This window comes from Typopeltis vanoorti, chromosome 2 (genome assembly GCF_054136105.1).
Source record: "Typopeltis vanoorti isolate ZY-2024b chromosome 2, IOZ_Tvanoo_1.0, whole genome shotgun sequence".
Classification (NCBI taxonomy): Eukaryota; Metazoa; Arthropoda; class Arachnida; order Uropygi; family Thelyphonidae; genus Typopeltis; species Typopeltis vanoorti.
This window is the reverse complement of record NC_143550.1, coordinates 91,476,433-91,490,944: the sequence shown is the minus strand read 5'-3', so window position 1 is coordinate 91,490,944 and position 14,512 is coordinate 91,476,433. Positions and strand designations below refer to the sequence as shown.

At 37.3% G+C, this 14,512-nt stretch overlaps 1 protein-coding gene across 1 annotated transcript in view; it reads left to right on the top strand.

The window, feature by feature from the left end:
- Itpr (Inositol 1,4,5,-trisphosphate receptor) overlaps positions 1-14,512 on the top strand; it is a 1,112,489-nt gene that overhangs the window by 799,074 nt on the left and 298,903 nt on the right. Inside the window, exon 42 of the mRNA XM_090401920.1 lies at positions 12,387-12,503. Within this exon, the coding sequence (XP_090258046.1) occupies positions 12,387-12,503 (117 nt within the window). The remainder of the gene's footprint in view (positions 1-12,386; positions 12,504-14,512) is intronic.

Sequence of the window (14,512 nt, the reverse complement as noted above, 5' to 3'; positions counted from 1 at the left end):
ACATGATATCAAAATCGGAGATGTTAATCTCAGCTCTTTGCTTTATGCGGATGATGTTATACTTCTAAATAAATCCCCTACAAGTCTGCAAGATTCTATGACTAAATTGAATAGCTGTTGTAACAGATATGGTATGAAGGTCAGCATTAAAATGACAAAGACAATGAAAATAGGCAGAATCATTGAAAATGTCAAATGTGTTGTGAATGGAGAACCTGTGGAAGAAGTAAAACATTTCAGCTACTTAGGCACCATTTTTACTGAAGATGGTAAATTAAATATAGAAATAGACAACAGAATCAGCAAAGGTGGTATGATGGGAAGTCAATTGAATAAATTCATATGGAATAAGAGAGAAATTAGTCGGAACACTAAATTAGCTGTATACAAGACAGTGTTCAAACCAGTTTTAACTTATGGATCTGAGAGCTGGGTCAGAAGTAAAACACTTGACCAAAGACTAGAGACCACAGATATGAGAGTCCTGAGAAAGATTAGAGGCGTGAACAGATGGCATCAATGGCAATATCATATTAAAAACGAAGATATTAGGAAAGAACTTGACATTGTCAGCATCCAGGAATGCATTAGCAGAGCTAATCTCAGGTAGTATGGTCATTTAAAGAGAATGGGCGAGAAAAGATTAGCAAAGCAAGTGTTCTCTGCCAGGGCAGCAAGACGACCCAGAGGAAGATGTAGGTGGATTAATATGGTACAAAGTGCCTTAGACGATGGAAATATAAGATCTGGTAATGTTGGAGTCTTGACAAGTAACAGACTGATTTGGAGGAAAATTGTAGATAGGAAGTTAGTAATGATGTAATTTTTTTCATGTAGTACTATCATATCCTGTACACCCCTTGAGGGTACATGGCAGGAATTTGATGATGATGTTCAGCCATTGAACATCTAAAGAAATTATAAGAATGGCAATAACTGATGCTGGATTAGCAGCATGTTACACAGAGAGCTGAGTAAATACATGATGTGTGTCATAACTTTTTGCTTCAATTCGTAACACACAAATGGGAAAGGGGTTATGTATCAGGGTTATCTAAATTGCATTTCCCTGCCAAAGTATCAAGACACCGTGCTGGAATCTCTGGTATGGTCCCTGAATAACACCTTGTTTCGTGGTAGACAGTGGACCTACCAACAGGATTCAGCCCCAGTACACAAGACGAGAACCACACAACAAGGGTTGGAGGTAAATGTGCCTGACTACATATCACCATCTGATTGGCCATCTGGAAATCCCAATCGGAATCTGTTAGACTTCAAATTGTATTTGGAGCTGGAAAGAGTAGCCTGCAAGAAACAACACCTCAGCATCACCAGCCTTGAAAGTAGTTTGGAGTGAGCCGTGCAGGGTTTCCATTGGATGTTGTGCATGCCGCCATCGATATGCAGTCTCATAGACTTTAGGCATGCACGAAGGCAAAAGGGAGACATTTTGAACATCGAGCGCTGCTATGTGCACGTTATACCTGTGGTTTGTGTGTGCTATTCAAGTTGTAAAAGTATTTATGGTTGTAGACATAGGTTTCTGTTAAGCAGTTCTGTGGGTAGTTTTCGGTATTGATACCACATTATAATATAAAGAGTTTATTAAAAATAAATAATTAAAAAACCCAACAAGTTTCGTGCATTGTAAGACTTACATCATCGGGGTAATGGTACATAAAAGTTTTACACAACAAAAGCTTATTTACGATTAATTACAAATATTAGATGTTTTTTATAACTTCACAACTGTTAAAAATTGATAAACTAGAATACAAATGATATATTCGTTACTGTATGCATGTTGGAACATTGCTAGTTGTTGTCACATTCTGTGGTTCACTCATGCTATATCCTAAGTCCATAGCAGTTAAATTTTTGATGAAAACAGACTACACTTGATGTAAAATCAAGTCTTGATTTTTATTGCACTGTATAGGAATCCTAAGCATTCGTGCAGCTTCTTTAAATTTTCTTGTGAAATGGTTATTTATCAATATATAGCATTTTTATTTGTTGCCAGAGTACTTGATGGCTAGTAGTGGTTGTGTGGAATGCCAAACCTGATTTGTGCTGCCTTCTTTTTTCGACATCAGATCTTTTCCAACCTTCCTGTCTGACCTACAATGAATCTCATAGCCCCTGTTTTTTTTCATTTTTCATGGGGTGATGTAGCAGTTTTGGTGGATGTATGAATCTTGATATTTTTTGTGAAGGTAAAAAAGCCACTTTTATGTTGTTCTTGCAGAGCAACAGCCACTTTGTCCATGATATTTTTGCTGTACGGCAGCGTGATTGCATTCTTGAAATCTTGTTTAAGTAAGGGAGTTGCAGAGCTATATTAAGAATATTTTGATCGTCTTGGTTTCAAAACCATTAAGTGCAAGGTTCTATGTCAGGTAGTGTAATTCTTCATTTCTAGATATTAATAAACTCTTTATATTACAATGTGGTCTCAATACTGAAAACTACCTACAGTGGTTAGCGTATCCGCTCTCCAGCCAAAAGGCTGCGGGTTCGAATACCGCCATGGGCATAGACGTTTGTGTCTATGGAAATACTGGTGGTGGTCGACAGTAGATGGCGTTGGTGCAGTTGCGGTCAGTTGGTGGAATGAGCAGTGGAGATAGAGTTGTAGAGCAGATGCCCTCCCGTGATGAGTCCTTGGACTCCATGGAGGTGTCAAATAATACTACTAATACTACTACTAATTATTTATGGCTAGACTAGGTAATTTTATCAGCTTAGCTTTGAATAAATATCTGAGGTACTTTAGCATTGTTGGAAAAATCAAATGGGGGACAGCACACCATGGCATGCACTGAATGACCAGATGAAGCTGGCATTCCACTCAAAAAGAGCATGAGGAAGGCTGTAAGATGGCAGCTTTGTGAGAAGGCCTCAGTACCAAATTCATTTGCATCAGAAATATCAAAAGGAACCATGTGAGTTTCCCTCAAATCTTTCCATGACCCATATCCAAGGGTGGTTAAGGTTAGTGAGGAAATCTGCTGATAGAACTAGAATGATAGAATTCATATTAGTGATCACTAATTAACTGATGGTCTCCAAGTAGTGAAGAAAAGTTAGTTGTTGATGACCTTCTTCATCACTTTTGAGAGAGCTATCAATTGACCAAGGGGACTTATTATGCTTCAATTTGTATTTGAGTATTTTTCTGATGTCCTTCTGGCAAAAGATACAATACAGTTATTTTGTGGAATAGCAAGAGAAGATTTCCCTTACTTGTCTAAATCAGAGTTTGATGTCAAGACTGAAGCCTTGTGTTTAGGAGATATTATTTTATTAGGATGAGAGAGAGAGAAAGGTGGTAAAACAGCATAGCAGAATATTTGCACAGGAGCTGCAGCAAGAAACCAGCAAGCTTGACTGCCATTTGAGGAGGAGGTAAATTTAGTGCAGACAGCACTTTTTCGGTTTGCTTTAGATTTGATTTTTTTGTAGTTGTTACAGACTATAGTGAATGCTGAGCTAGAAGCTAAACTTTATAACTTAGTCATTGAGCATATACTTGATTTTTAGCTTAGATTGCTTGAACTGCTTTGTCATATTTGTTGAAAACCAAGACTTGCATGAAGGTTATGGGTTTTTGAATGGAGTGGGGGAATAAAGGCACTCATCCCTGCAAAAATAATTTCAGTTATTAGATCAGACCATAGAAAAGATGCATAGAAATACCAAAGGTTATCATGCTACTTCAGTATCATAGAATAAAAGTAGCTGGGAGAAGACATCTCTAAAAAAAAAAAAAAAAAAAAAAAAAAAAAAATTTAATTAAAAAAAAAGGACAAGATTATAGTTAGTGGCATAGTTGAAAGTTTGTCAAGTTAAGAAAAGGTCTGGCATGTTGTGAGAACATGAAGATTAGCCAATATTCTGGTTGACAGCAAGCAGTTTTGCTTCTCTTCCTGCTTAGTCTGTGACGTTAAAGATACAGTACCAGTCAATATTATGGATATTGAAGTCTCTTAGAGAGATTAGATCATTAGTTCGAGTAATTCATGTGGTCAACTTTCTGAGATAAAAGCAGAAATTAAGGCAACTAAATGAGACAAGGAAATCTAGAGCCAAAGCAGATCATATAAAAGAGATCCAGGTCTGATAGCCTTTGGGCATGGGATAGCAGACTTGACAAAAGTCCATGTTCCGTCCATCTATGATGTAACATATAAAGTTTATTATTATTATTACCCAAGACCCCATGTAGTCAAAGACTCATCTGGGAGGTCCTTTTATCATACACAGCTCATCATACGATGCTTAAAACACATTCAAATTCTCTGCAGACACCACACTTTCAGGCAAGGCATTCCAATCATTCACACTCTGTATGAAAAAACCTGGTTCTCAACATCCTCTTTATACAGTTTCCAGGAATGACCTCTGGTTCTCCCCTGATCTCCCACTATTATCTGCAGAACCGCTCCAGCATTGATCCTATAACAACTCCTTACAACTTGTAGGTCTCTATCATATCTCATCTCTTACACCTGTCCACCAGACTCTGCAAGTTGTATCTTCTCAATCTTTTCATACTGACATTCCAGAGGTTAGAAACTACCTTAGTCACTCGCCTCTGGACCCTTCCAACATCTCTTCGTCCTTCTGAAAACCAGGTGACCAAATCTGGGCACAATAGTCCATGTGTGGCATAATCAAAGCCTTATACAATGGAACAAGAATCTCCCTACTTCTACAAGTCAGTGTTCTCTGCATCATTCACAGAAGCCTTTGTGTTTCATAAATTTAGTTTAATCCTTTATCCAAGTGTGAGCAAACAAAGTTTGCGCCTGAAAGTATCTTCAGGGCTGGGGTAAGGTGATACAACACCAGGGCAACTCGTTGCAAAGGTGTAGCAAGCTACCAACACTCCTGTCTCAGCATCTCCTTTAATGCAAAACACATCTCCTTGCGGATATGTCTAATGTTATGCATTAAGGGAAGGGCCACAACCCAGACTAGTTTCGACCTTTATTGAGGTCTCTTCAGTGGGAGCCAGGCCCAAGTGGAGATACTAGGCAGAAACATTAGCAGGTCATCTCTAACTATAGGAGTTGCCAAATGCTCCGCCTTTGCAAGGAGTGCCCTGGTGTTGTACCACCTTACCCCAGTCCTGAAGATACTTTCAGGCGCAAACTTTGTTTGCTCATACTTGGATAAAGGATTAAACTAAATTTATGATACTCTAACCAAGTGAAAAATAAACTTTCAACATCTTTCTCTAAATCCAGAGTAATTTATTAAAAAAGGGTGGCACACCATTTGGCAACTCCTATAGGTAGAGATGACCTGCGAATGCTTCTGCCTGGTATCTCAGCTTGGGCCTGGCTCCCACTGAAGAGACCTCAATAAAGGTCGAAACTAGTCTGGGTAGTGGCCCTTCCCTTAATGCATAACATTAGACATATCCGCAAGGAGATGTGTTTTGCATTAAAGGAGATACTGAGACAGGAGTGTTGGTAGCTGGCTACACCTTTGCAACGAGTTGCCCTGGTATTGTATCACCTTACCCCAGTCCTGAAGATACTTTCAGGCGCAAACTTTGTTTTCTCACACTTGGATAAAGGATTAAACTAAATTTATGATACTCTAACCAAGTGAAAAATAAACTTTCAACATCAAAAGCCTTTGTGTTGTCTTCACAATTTTGGCTATACATCCCCTAAATTTCAGATTCTTATCCACTATCACCCCAAGATCTCTTATTCCCTCCACCTCCAACAATATATCTTCACCGAGTATAAATTCTTCATGCCATCTTTGCTTTCCAAATTTTAAAACCTTACATTTTGCAACATTGAACTCGCATTCCCGTGCCCAATCACTTAATTTATTCAAGTCTTCTTGTAAGGCCACAACATCTCTACTCTTCATGGTTCGTCCCAACTTTGCATCATCTGCAAACAACTGAATATCTCCACCCAAATCTTCACCAATATCATTAATATACAAGTTAAACAGTAATGGCCCTAAAACGGACCTCTCAGGCACACTGCTAGTGACTTTCCTTTTCTTGGATATCACCCCCCCCCCATACACAACTTGTTGATACCTATCAGATAGCCAGTCTCCAATCCATTGCATCAGCCTAATATCTAACGCCATCTGCTCTAGTTTGACTATCAACTTATCATGCAGTAATCTATCAAAAGCCTTTGTGAAATATAAGTATATTGCTGTGAATCCTTCTCCTCTGCCCAAGGAAGCTGTCACCTTATTGTAATAAGTAAGTAGATTACTAAAACATGACTTCCATTTGCTATCCATCAAAGATAATACCATTGTTGTCAACTCAATTCTGGATCCTAGTTCTCACAAGCTTCTCCAACAACTTAACCACAAACATACCTGACACACAGATAGGCCTATAGTTTGATGCTTGAGTTCGATCACCTCCTTTATGAAGTGGCACAATGTTGCCCTCTTTCCACTCCTTAGGAACCTGACCCAGTACAAGACTCATATTAAAAAAATATGTCAGGGCTGGTGTCAACTCCCTGGCACATTCCTTCAGAATACATGGTGATATATTATCAAGTCCCACAGCCTTATTTACATCTAGTTTACTCAACTCCCCAAACACCTCTTGCTTACTTACAGTCAGTCTCTCCTCCCCATCATCATCATCAACTGCTCTCAATCTCTCCATGAAGTCACATTCACAAGACTGAAAGATCTTTATGAACTGCTCATTAAGTATCTCCATCACACCTTCCACAACAGCTGTCTTTATACCATTTTCTACAATCACTGTTATCCTTCCATAATCATTCTTTCTTTTGCTGGCTACATATTGAAAGAACTCCTTAGGATTCTTTATGGCTTCATTAGCTAACTACTGTTCATACCTTACTTCAGCTATCCTCACCAACCAAGTCACCCACCTTGCCTGGTCTTTGTAGTCCTCATGGAATAAGTTATTTCCACTTCTATTATGCTGCCTCCATAATACCCTTTTCTTTGTATCACATGCTTAATCTCTTTATTCATCCATTTCACACCTACCTTATTTAACCTTCTTATCCTTGGAATATATTTAGACATTGCATCTACTAGATAGTTTTTGAAAATCCCCCAAGCTGCATTGATCTCTTTTCCAGCTAACTCCTCATTCCATGCTACACCTGCAAGCTGTTTCCTGAGCTCTTCATAATCACACTGCTGGCAACCACCCAGGTAATCACCTCATGGTCACTCTCACCAACTGGTGGGTGATTTGATATCTCATTTATATAATTGCATCCTCTGATGAGGTGACCAAATCCAAGACCCTCAATCCACATGTGCCCTCTGTTACGTACTGTCTGAGGTAGTTATTCCTCATAAACTCAAGAAACTCATTTTATTTACTTTCAGTTGCTATCTCATCATTCCAGTCTATATTGCTATAATTAAAAATCACCCATAATGATCACCCATTTCTTATTTGCTTGGCTAATTTGATTATACATTTCATACTCACTACCATCCACATTACCTGGTCTATAACAACATCCAACCAAGTATTTCATTCCATTCACCTCTATCTCACATCATACTGCCTCAAAACCACTAGTACTATTTCCCTCTTGCATCTGTACTTTGTATGGACATAACTCTATCATTAATAGCAGACTCAATTAGTGCAACCATTTCATCTGCCTTGTTTCTTACACTTCTAGCATTTGTATACAAACACAACAGCTCATTTCTGGATCTACAGCTCGAATGAGTGGTATCAGTGGAACTGATACCACTCATTCGATGTGATCTCAATGCTTGACTTGGGGGCCATTTCCCTTTCTGCTTATTCATTTTAGAACCCTCTTCAATTCCACTTTTTCTTCTTGATCCCAGGTCATCCCATTCCTTTCCTGTCTACACATGCTCTCACATCCTCTTGTAGCATCCACCTTTCTCACTCTGTGTCCCCCCCTGTCCGCCCTGAGCCTGCTTGTTCCTCTTGCACACCATACTCATGCCACTCACTTCCTCATTCATAAGCATCTCTTCAATCTCTCTTGTCTTACTCTCCTGCTCTTCCACATCACTTCCCACTTGATCTGATTTGTTCTCTGTACTCACTTCTCAATGTTCCAGCAGCACTCTCTCCCACCATAACCACTCAAATGCAGTCCATCTCTCTTATATAGTTCACTTTGTCCTTCAAATTCATTCCACACATTAACAAACTGTACTCCCCTCTCCTCACACATTTCAGCCAACATATCATTCATAATCCTTGCTGTCTGCCTCATCTCACCACAGTCATACCTAGGCAACATGCTTACTACCCTTTCTTTAGATGAGTTTTGTTGTAGAGAATGGCAATTGATATTCATTAATGAATAACAGATAAGTTTAGATGTTTGTATGTAATGGTGCATTACTTTGAGGTTTATATTGAGCTCTAGAATGTTTTTAAAGTCTATTGGGAATATGCAAATATTTATATATATATATATATATATATATATATTTGCAAATCTTTGCGACATTTTTTATGTTTTGAAATTTTGGGTTGGTTTAAGTGGAAAATTTTTTATCCTCTAGTGATGCTTAGGTCTTTTTTTTTTTTTGTGTGCTTTCTTTCGTGGTAATGGAATGTTGTGAAAATTCATAGAGTAGAGGCATGCAGTAGGGGGTAAAGGACCTCTAGATATTGCAACCACACAGGGAATACCCAGATCCCATGTACAGCCTTGACACCCCCCCCTCCTTGCAAGTTGCTGAACTCATTCCCTCCAGGTGCTCCCTGGCAGAGAAGAGAGCAGCAGATTTATTTGCCAGGAGATTGTGAAGCCTTCCAAATGTGTTAATCATAGTTTTGATCACATGAACTATTGATGTAATTGCCCAAAACCGCTTTACATCTGTACCCTCAAACAATGGCAACTTCTGATTGAATGATGAGGGAAGTGACAGAACTCAAGGTTCAAAATATCAGTCTTTGTGGTTAAAGTGTTGGAGAGATTCGTGAGAACTAGGATCCCTAAGTGGGTTGACAGAAGTGGCATTCTCTTTGATGGACAGTATGGATTTGCTAAAGAAAGGTTGTGCTTTAGTAATCTGCTTAATAAAATGACAGATGTATTGAATAAAGGAAATGGATACACAGTAGTAGTAGATTTTACAAAGGCATATGATAGATTCCCTGTTAAATTGATGATTAAACTATTAACTTATCATGATATTATATAGTTGATAGTTAGAAGAGATGGGATTGGATATTACATTAATGCATTGGATTAGAGATTGACTCTCTGATGAATATCAGCAAGTTGTGTATGGGAGAGCAATATCAAAGAAGATGAAAGTCACTAGTGATGTGCCTTGAGGGTCTGTTTTAGGGCCATTGCTTTTTAATATGTATGTTAATGAGATTGAGGAAGGTTTGAATGGGGATATTCAGTTGTCTGGAGATGACGCAAAGTTGGGAAGAACTATGAGGAGCAGAGTAGATGTTATGGCCTTACAAGAAGACTTGAACAGACTAAGCGAATGGAAATGGGGATTCTAGTCTATATTTCTAGGATTTCTAATCTAGGAATAGGTTTTTTGCATGGATAATGATGAATGATTGGAATGCATTGCCTGAGAGTGTGGTGTCTGTGGATAATCTGAATGTATTTAAGGCATGGTGTGATGAGCTGTGTATATGATGGGGGACCTCCCAATGATGAACCTTTGACTCCATGGAGATCTGGAGATTATAATAATGATTACAGTGTGGAGAGGATACTAAAGGCTTCCACCCAAATTGCTTATGAAAAGGATACAGAAGCCAGAAATTTTACTGTAGAGATGGAACATGACAGTAGCCACTTCATCCCTCCGTTAAGCGGGGTCTATAATGGAGGAATCTGGGGTCTATAGAAAATTAACAATAATTATAGTGTAAAATTGTGACACACACACATACATACAAGCAATGCAAAATAAAGTGGAATAGTAGACAAAAAGTTCATCACAACTAGGAATTATCACAGATTAAGACACTAAAATGATTACTCAAAAAAAAAAAAATAATAAAATAAAATTGTTAGGCTCCTGAAATTGCTACAAACCTCAACACTTTGATATATGGTTTACCTTTGTCAGAAATCCACAAACCTAATAATCCTCTTAGAGTGATAATAGATGCTTCGGGCACATCCTCTTATATATTATCCAAATAATTAGTTAAATCTCTTTTCTTTACTATTTATTCTTCTTCTTACATTAAAAATTCTATACATTTTAAAGCCATGATCAAAAATTTTATTGTAATTATTAAAATGGGTAATATTATAGATTCATCCATATTTTATAGCCAAATATAGAAAGAAACTTAAGTTTTTTTTTTTATTACTTGATACACCTTTTTAATTGTATAAGAGAATTCTATGATTTCTGCATTACTTCAACTTTGGTCTCTCTCCTACTTGTATATCTCTTTTACATGTATAATATATAGTAGTATAGCATGTTCAAAAGATGTGTGTTTTGCATTATGGAATACTAAGGCGATTAATGTGAAGTCATTATCCTATATGTATAGGTGGATAAGCTTCTTATGCCTTAAGTAGCCAGGAAGTCTGCTGAATTAAGTTTAATGTCTTTTGTTTTTGTTTATGAAATCCTTAGTTGTTTTTATGTATATATATATATATATAAGGTGATGTTTTTCCTACATGTCATGCTACTATCATTTTGGAACCCATAAATTGTAGGCCTTTGTAATTAATCACTCATTCAGCCTCAAAAATTACATTTAATGAAGCTTAAGAAATGTGCTTGTAACCCAACTCGTGTTGATACTGATTAATCACAGATTATTATTATTATTATTATGTGGAACTCCAAGCAGGCCTTAGACTCATCGAGGGAGGCCCTAAACATCATATCAAGAACAACTATTCGGCATTCGCACAGTATCTATCATGCTTTGCTTTGAATTTTGAATTTGTTTACAGCCATGGCACCTACAACAAACTCTGGCAGCTTATTCCACTCATTCGCCACTCTCCAAGTAAAAAAGCTAGTTGTAACACTCTTGCTCAGTTTCCATGGATGGCCCCTAGTTCTCCCATCACCAGACCTGTTCTGAAAATTTTCCTCTGAATTAATCTTGTAAAAACCCTTCAGTAATTTGAATGTCTCAATCATATTACCCCCTTTTCCACCTATTAACCAATTTCTGTAACCCACAGATCTTCAACCTGTTCGCGTAAGGTTCATTCAGTAGACCAGCTATCATCTTGGTCGCTTGCATCTGGATCCTCTCTACCTTCTCCCCATCAAGAAGAAACCCAGGGCCCAGATCTGAGCACAGCAGTCAAGATGGGGTCTTATCAAGGCTTGATAAAGAGGAAAACAATAACTTGCTTATCTCTGCTTGTCAAATTATTCTTCAGTAACCAAGTAATCTGATAAACTGATTTAGCCACTATTGCTATGTGCCTTCCTAAACTTCGACTCCCTATCCACCAACACACCCAAATCTCTGGCTTCGTCAACCTCCTGGAGTACAATTCCACCAATGTGATATACTGCTGCTAATTTTTTCACCCCAGAATTCATAACCTTACACTTTGCTACATTAAACTGACATCCATTCTCATTAGCCCAGACTACCAATCTATCCAAATCATCCTGCAAAATTTTGACATCGTGTGCATTCACTATTGCTCTACCCTACTTTGCATCATCAGCAAACAAATGAAGAGTTCCTCTCAGATCCTTTCCTATATCGTTAATGAATAAATTAAACATTAGTGGTCCAAGATCAGAACCCTGCGGCACACCACTAATCAAGGCTGTCTTTTGGACTCTACTCCTGAATAAACTACTCTCTGATATCCCTCCATCAACCACCCTCCTATCCATCTCACCAACCCTATATCCATCTCCATATGCTGCAGTTTACTGATTAGAATTCCGTGTGGTATCCTGTCAAAGGCCTTAGCAAGGTCCAACAGAATCACTGTAAACCCATTACCCTTATCCAGTTCAGCCGTCACTGTGTTATAAAATGTGAGCAAGTTACTGAGGCATGATCTACCCTTCACAAAACCATTCAGTCCTCCATACACTATCCCATTTTCATCTATCCATTCCTGTATTTTGCTCTTGACTAATATCTCCAAAACCTTGACAACAATTCCCGATTGGTCGGGAATTTGCAACAGCAGTCTTGGAACCTCCTTTATACAATGGAACTATCTTCCCCTCTTTCCACTTCCTCGGGACTAACCCAGAGCTGAGACTTAAATTAAACAATACGGTCCAGATTATCTGGACATTAGTTTCATCACTTATTTCATATTGATTTTCTATCCTAAGTTAAAACAAAAATTTATTCCATTATTCCTTAATTGATATTTTATGCTTACTCTGAACAGCCTTAAAGCAGAATGGCATTGTGATGACTGATGAACTTAAAGAGCAACTAGAAGATGCTGCATTAGCAACCAGCAAAGCCTATGCTCATGTTAGAAATCTTGGAGCCTCATCTTCTGGTACATCTAGTGATACAGACTTTCTAAATCTTGGGCAAGGTATCTTTTTTTTTTTTTTGGCATTTTTATTTTGAACCCTTAATAAGTTATATTGCTTTTGCTTTCACTATTATTTAAATAACTTACAATAATTATTTAAAAATAATTTTAAAATATCTATTTGTTTAATAAATTTTGCATTCTCTATATCAATATCATAATGTTTATTAAATAATCTAGCAAATGTGATGGCTGCTTCTAAGTGTTTATTTAATTCATTTATTATGTCTAATTTTTAGAAATAAAATAACTGATTAAAGACTGGAGAACGATAATATGCAACTTCAGACTTTTACACCTTTTATTTATTTATTTTTTATTTTCTCCAACAAACCAACACATATTTGACTTCTACCCTTATTTATTGCCTTGGGCCATAATTCCAACCAGCTGATTTTTTTTTTTTATTTATTTATTTAGTTATTTATTTAATTGCAAATGCTAACCATGTTTGTCTTTAGAAAAGTTATTAATTATTGCAAACTCATGTTTAATTCAGTAGAAAGAAACCTTATCTTGATATATTCTAGCTAAAATGCTACAAATATTGATTGGGAAGAAGAGAAATTCCATGATAAGAATAAATGAGAATTTATTGAGATGTTGCGAGACAACTGTCTCAAGCAGCGTGTGAATAAAAGAGTGTTAGATTTGATCATAGCATCAGATGGGAAGTCTCATTTAAGAATGTTATCTATTCCAGCAGTTTGTGACAGTGATCATACCATACTGTCCTGGAAAGCAGCTAATTATATGGATGTTCCAGTTAGGGCATGTTCCTTGTTTGAAATAAAAAACTGGAAATTAGTACAAAATCAGGGGATTGGTTCTATGGTATTAGTTCTAGAACGAGAAGGATATCAACAGTGTTCCAAGAGCTTGATGAACAAATGGGATTGAAGTATGGTTGCAAACAAAGTTGAGTTTGCCAATCTCATACAGAGGGTAGCTGGATTTCTCATTCCATGTACATGCAAATTGGCCATGAGAACACATGCAATTTACTATCAAAAAATACTGTTGTGTTGTTGGTGATGATGATGGGCAGTAGATGGCATTGATGGTAGTAGTGTTGTGTGTAGGCAGAGAATTAAATAATAGAGGAGATGGAGAGATGTGTGTAGCAGAGTAGAGTGAAATGCCCTCCTGCACTGAGTCCAAGGACTCATCAGAGGTGTTGCAGAATAATGGTAATAGTAATTATAAATGGATGTGTAACTTTATTAAGCAAGGGATCCATAAGAAGAAGATAATGTGGAAAGAATATCATGATAACGAGAATGAGAGGAGTTATGAAATATATAAGGCACATCCCAGAAAAGTTGAGTATTGTACAGAAAGCTAAGTCAGAGTATGAAAAGAAATTGCTCATCCTAAAAACAACCTGAAAGAATTTTATTTCTATGGTTCAAGTAAAAGAAAAAATGAATGTAGAAGAATAACTTTAGTGAATGCAGATGATACCATTGTGTCAGAAGTTCTTAATAATATAATAAGTTAATTAGTCTCACATTTCTAAGATCTATGAACCAGGTGTATGTAGCAAAATTCTACTACTACTACTACTACACTGGATGAAGAGATAGAAGTGCATAAGAATGAGGTTCAAGAGCTGTTGCCTAACCTGGATAACAATTCATCAATAATAATTCATAAGTGCTGATATCCAAATAAGATATCAGCACTTATGCTAAAAGAATGCTCAGCAAGAATGGCTTGGCCTTTGGCATGTTTGTATAACTTGGGTCTCAGCTCAGGAATGATTCTGCAGGAATGGGATCTTTCCTTGCCCACCCACAGTACTATGTACTGTAGTTCTAAAAAATTGAGATATAAGTGGGAAAACATTATCAATTATGGAACACGAATGTTGAGTATTAGTCAGTATAACTTCCCAAAATTGAGAAAGTTTTATGGAATCATTTTCTTCTGGAAATTGGAGCACACATTCGCTTGGGTGCTCCACTTTC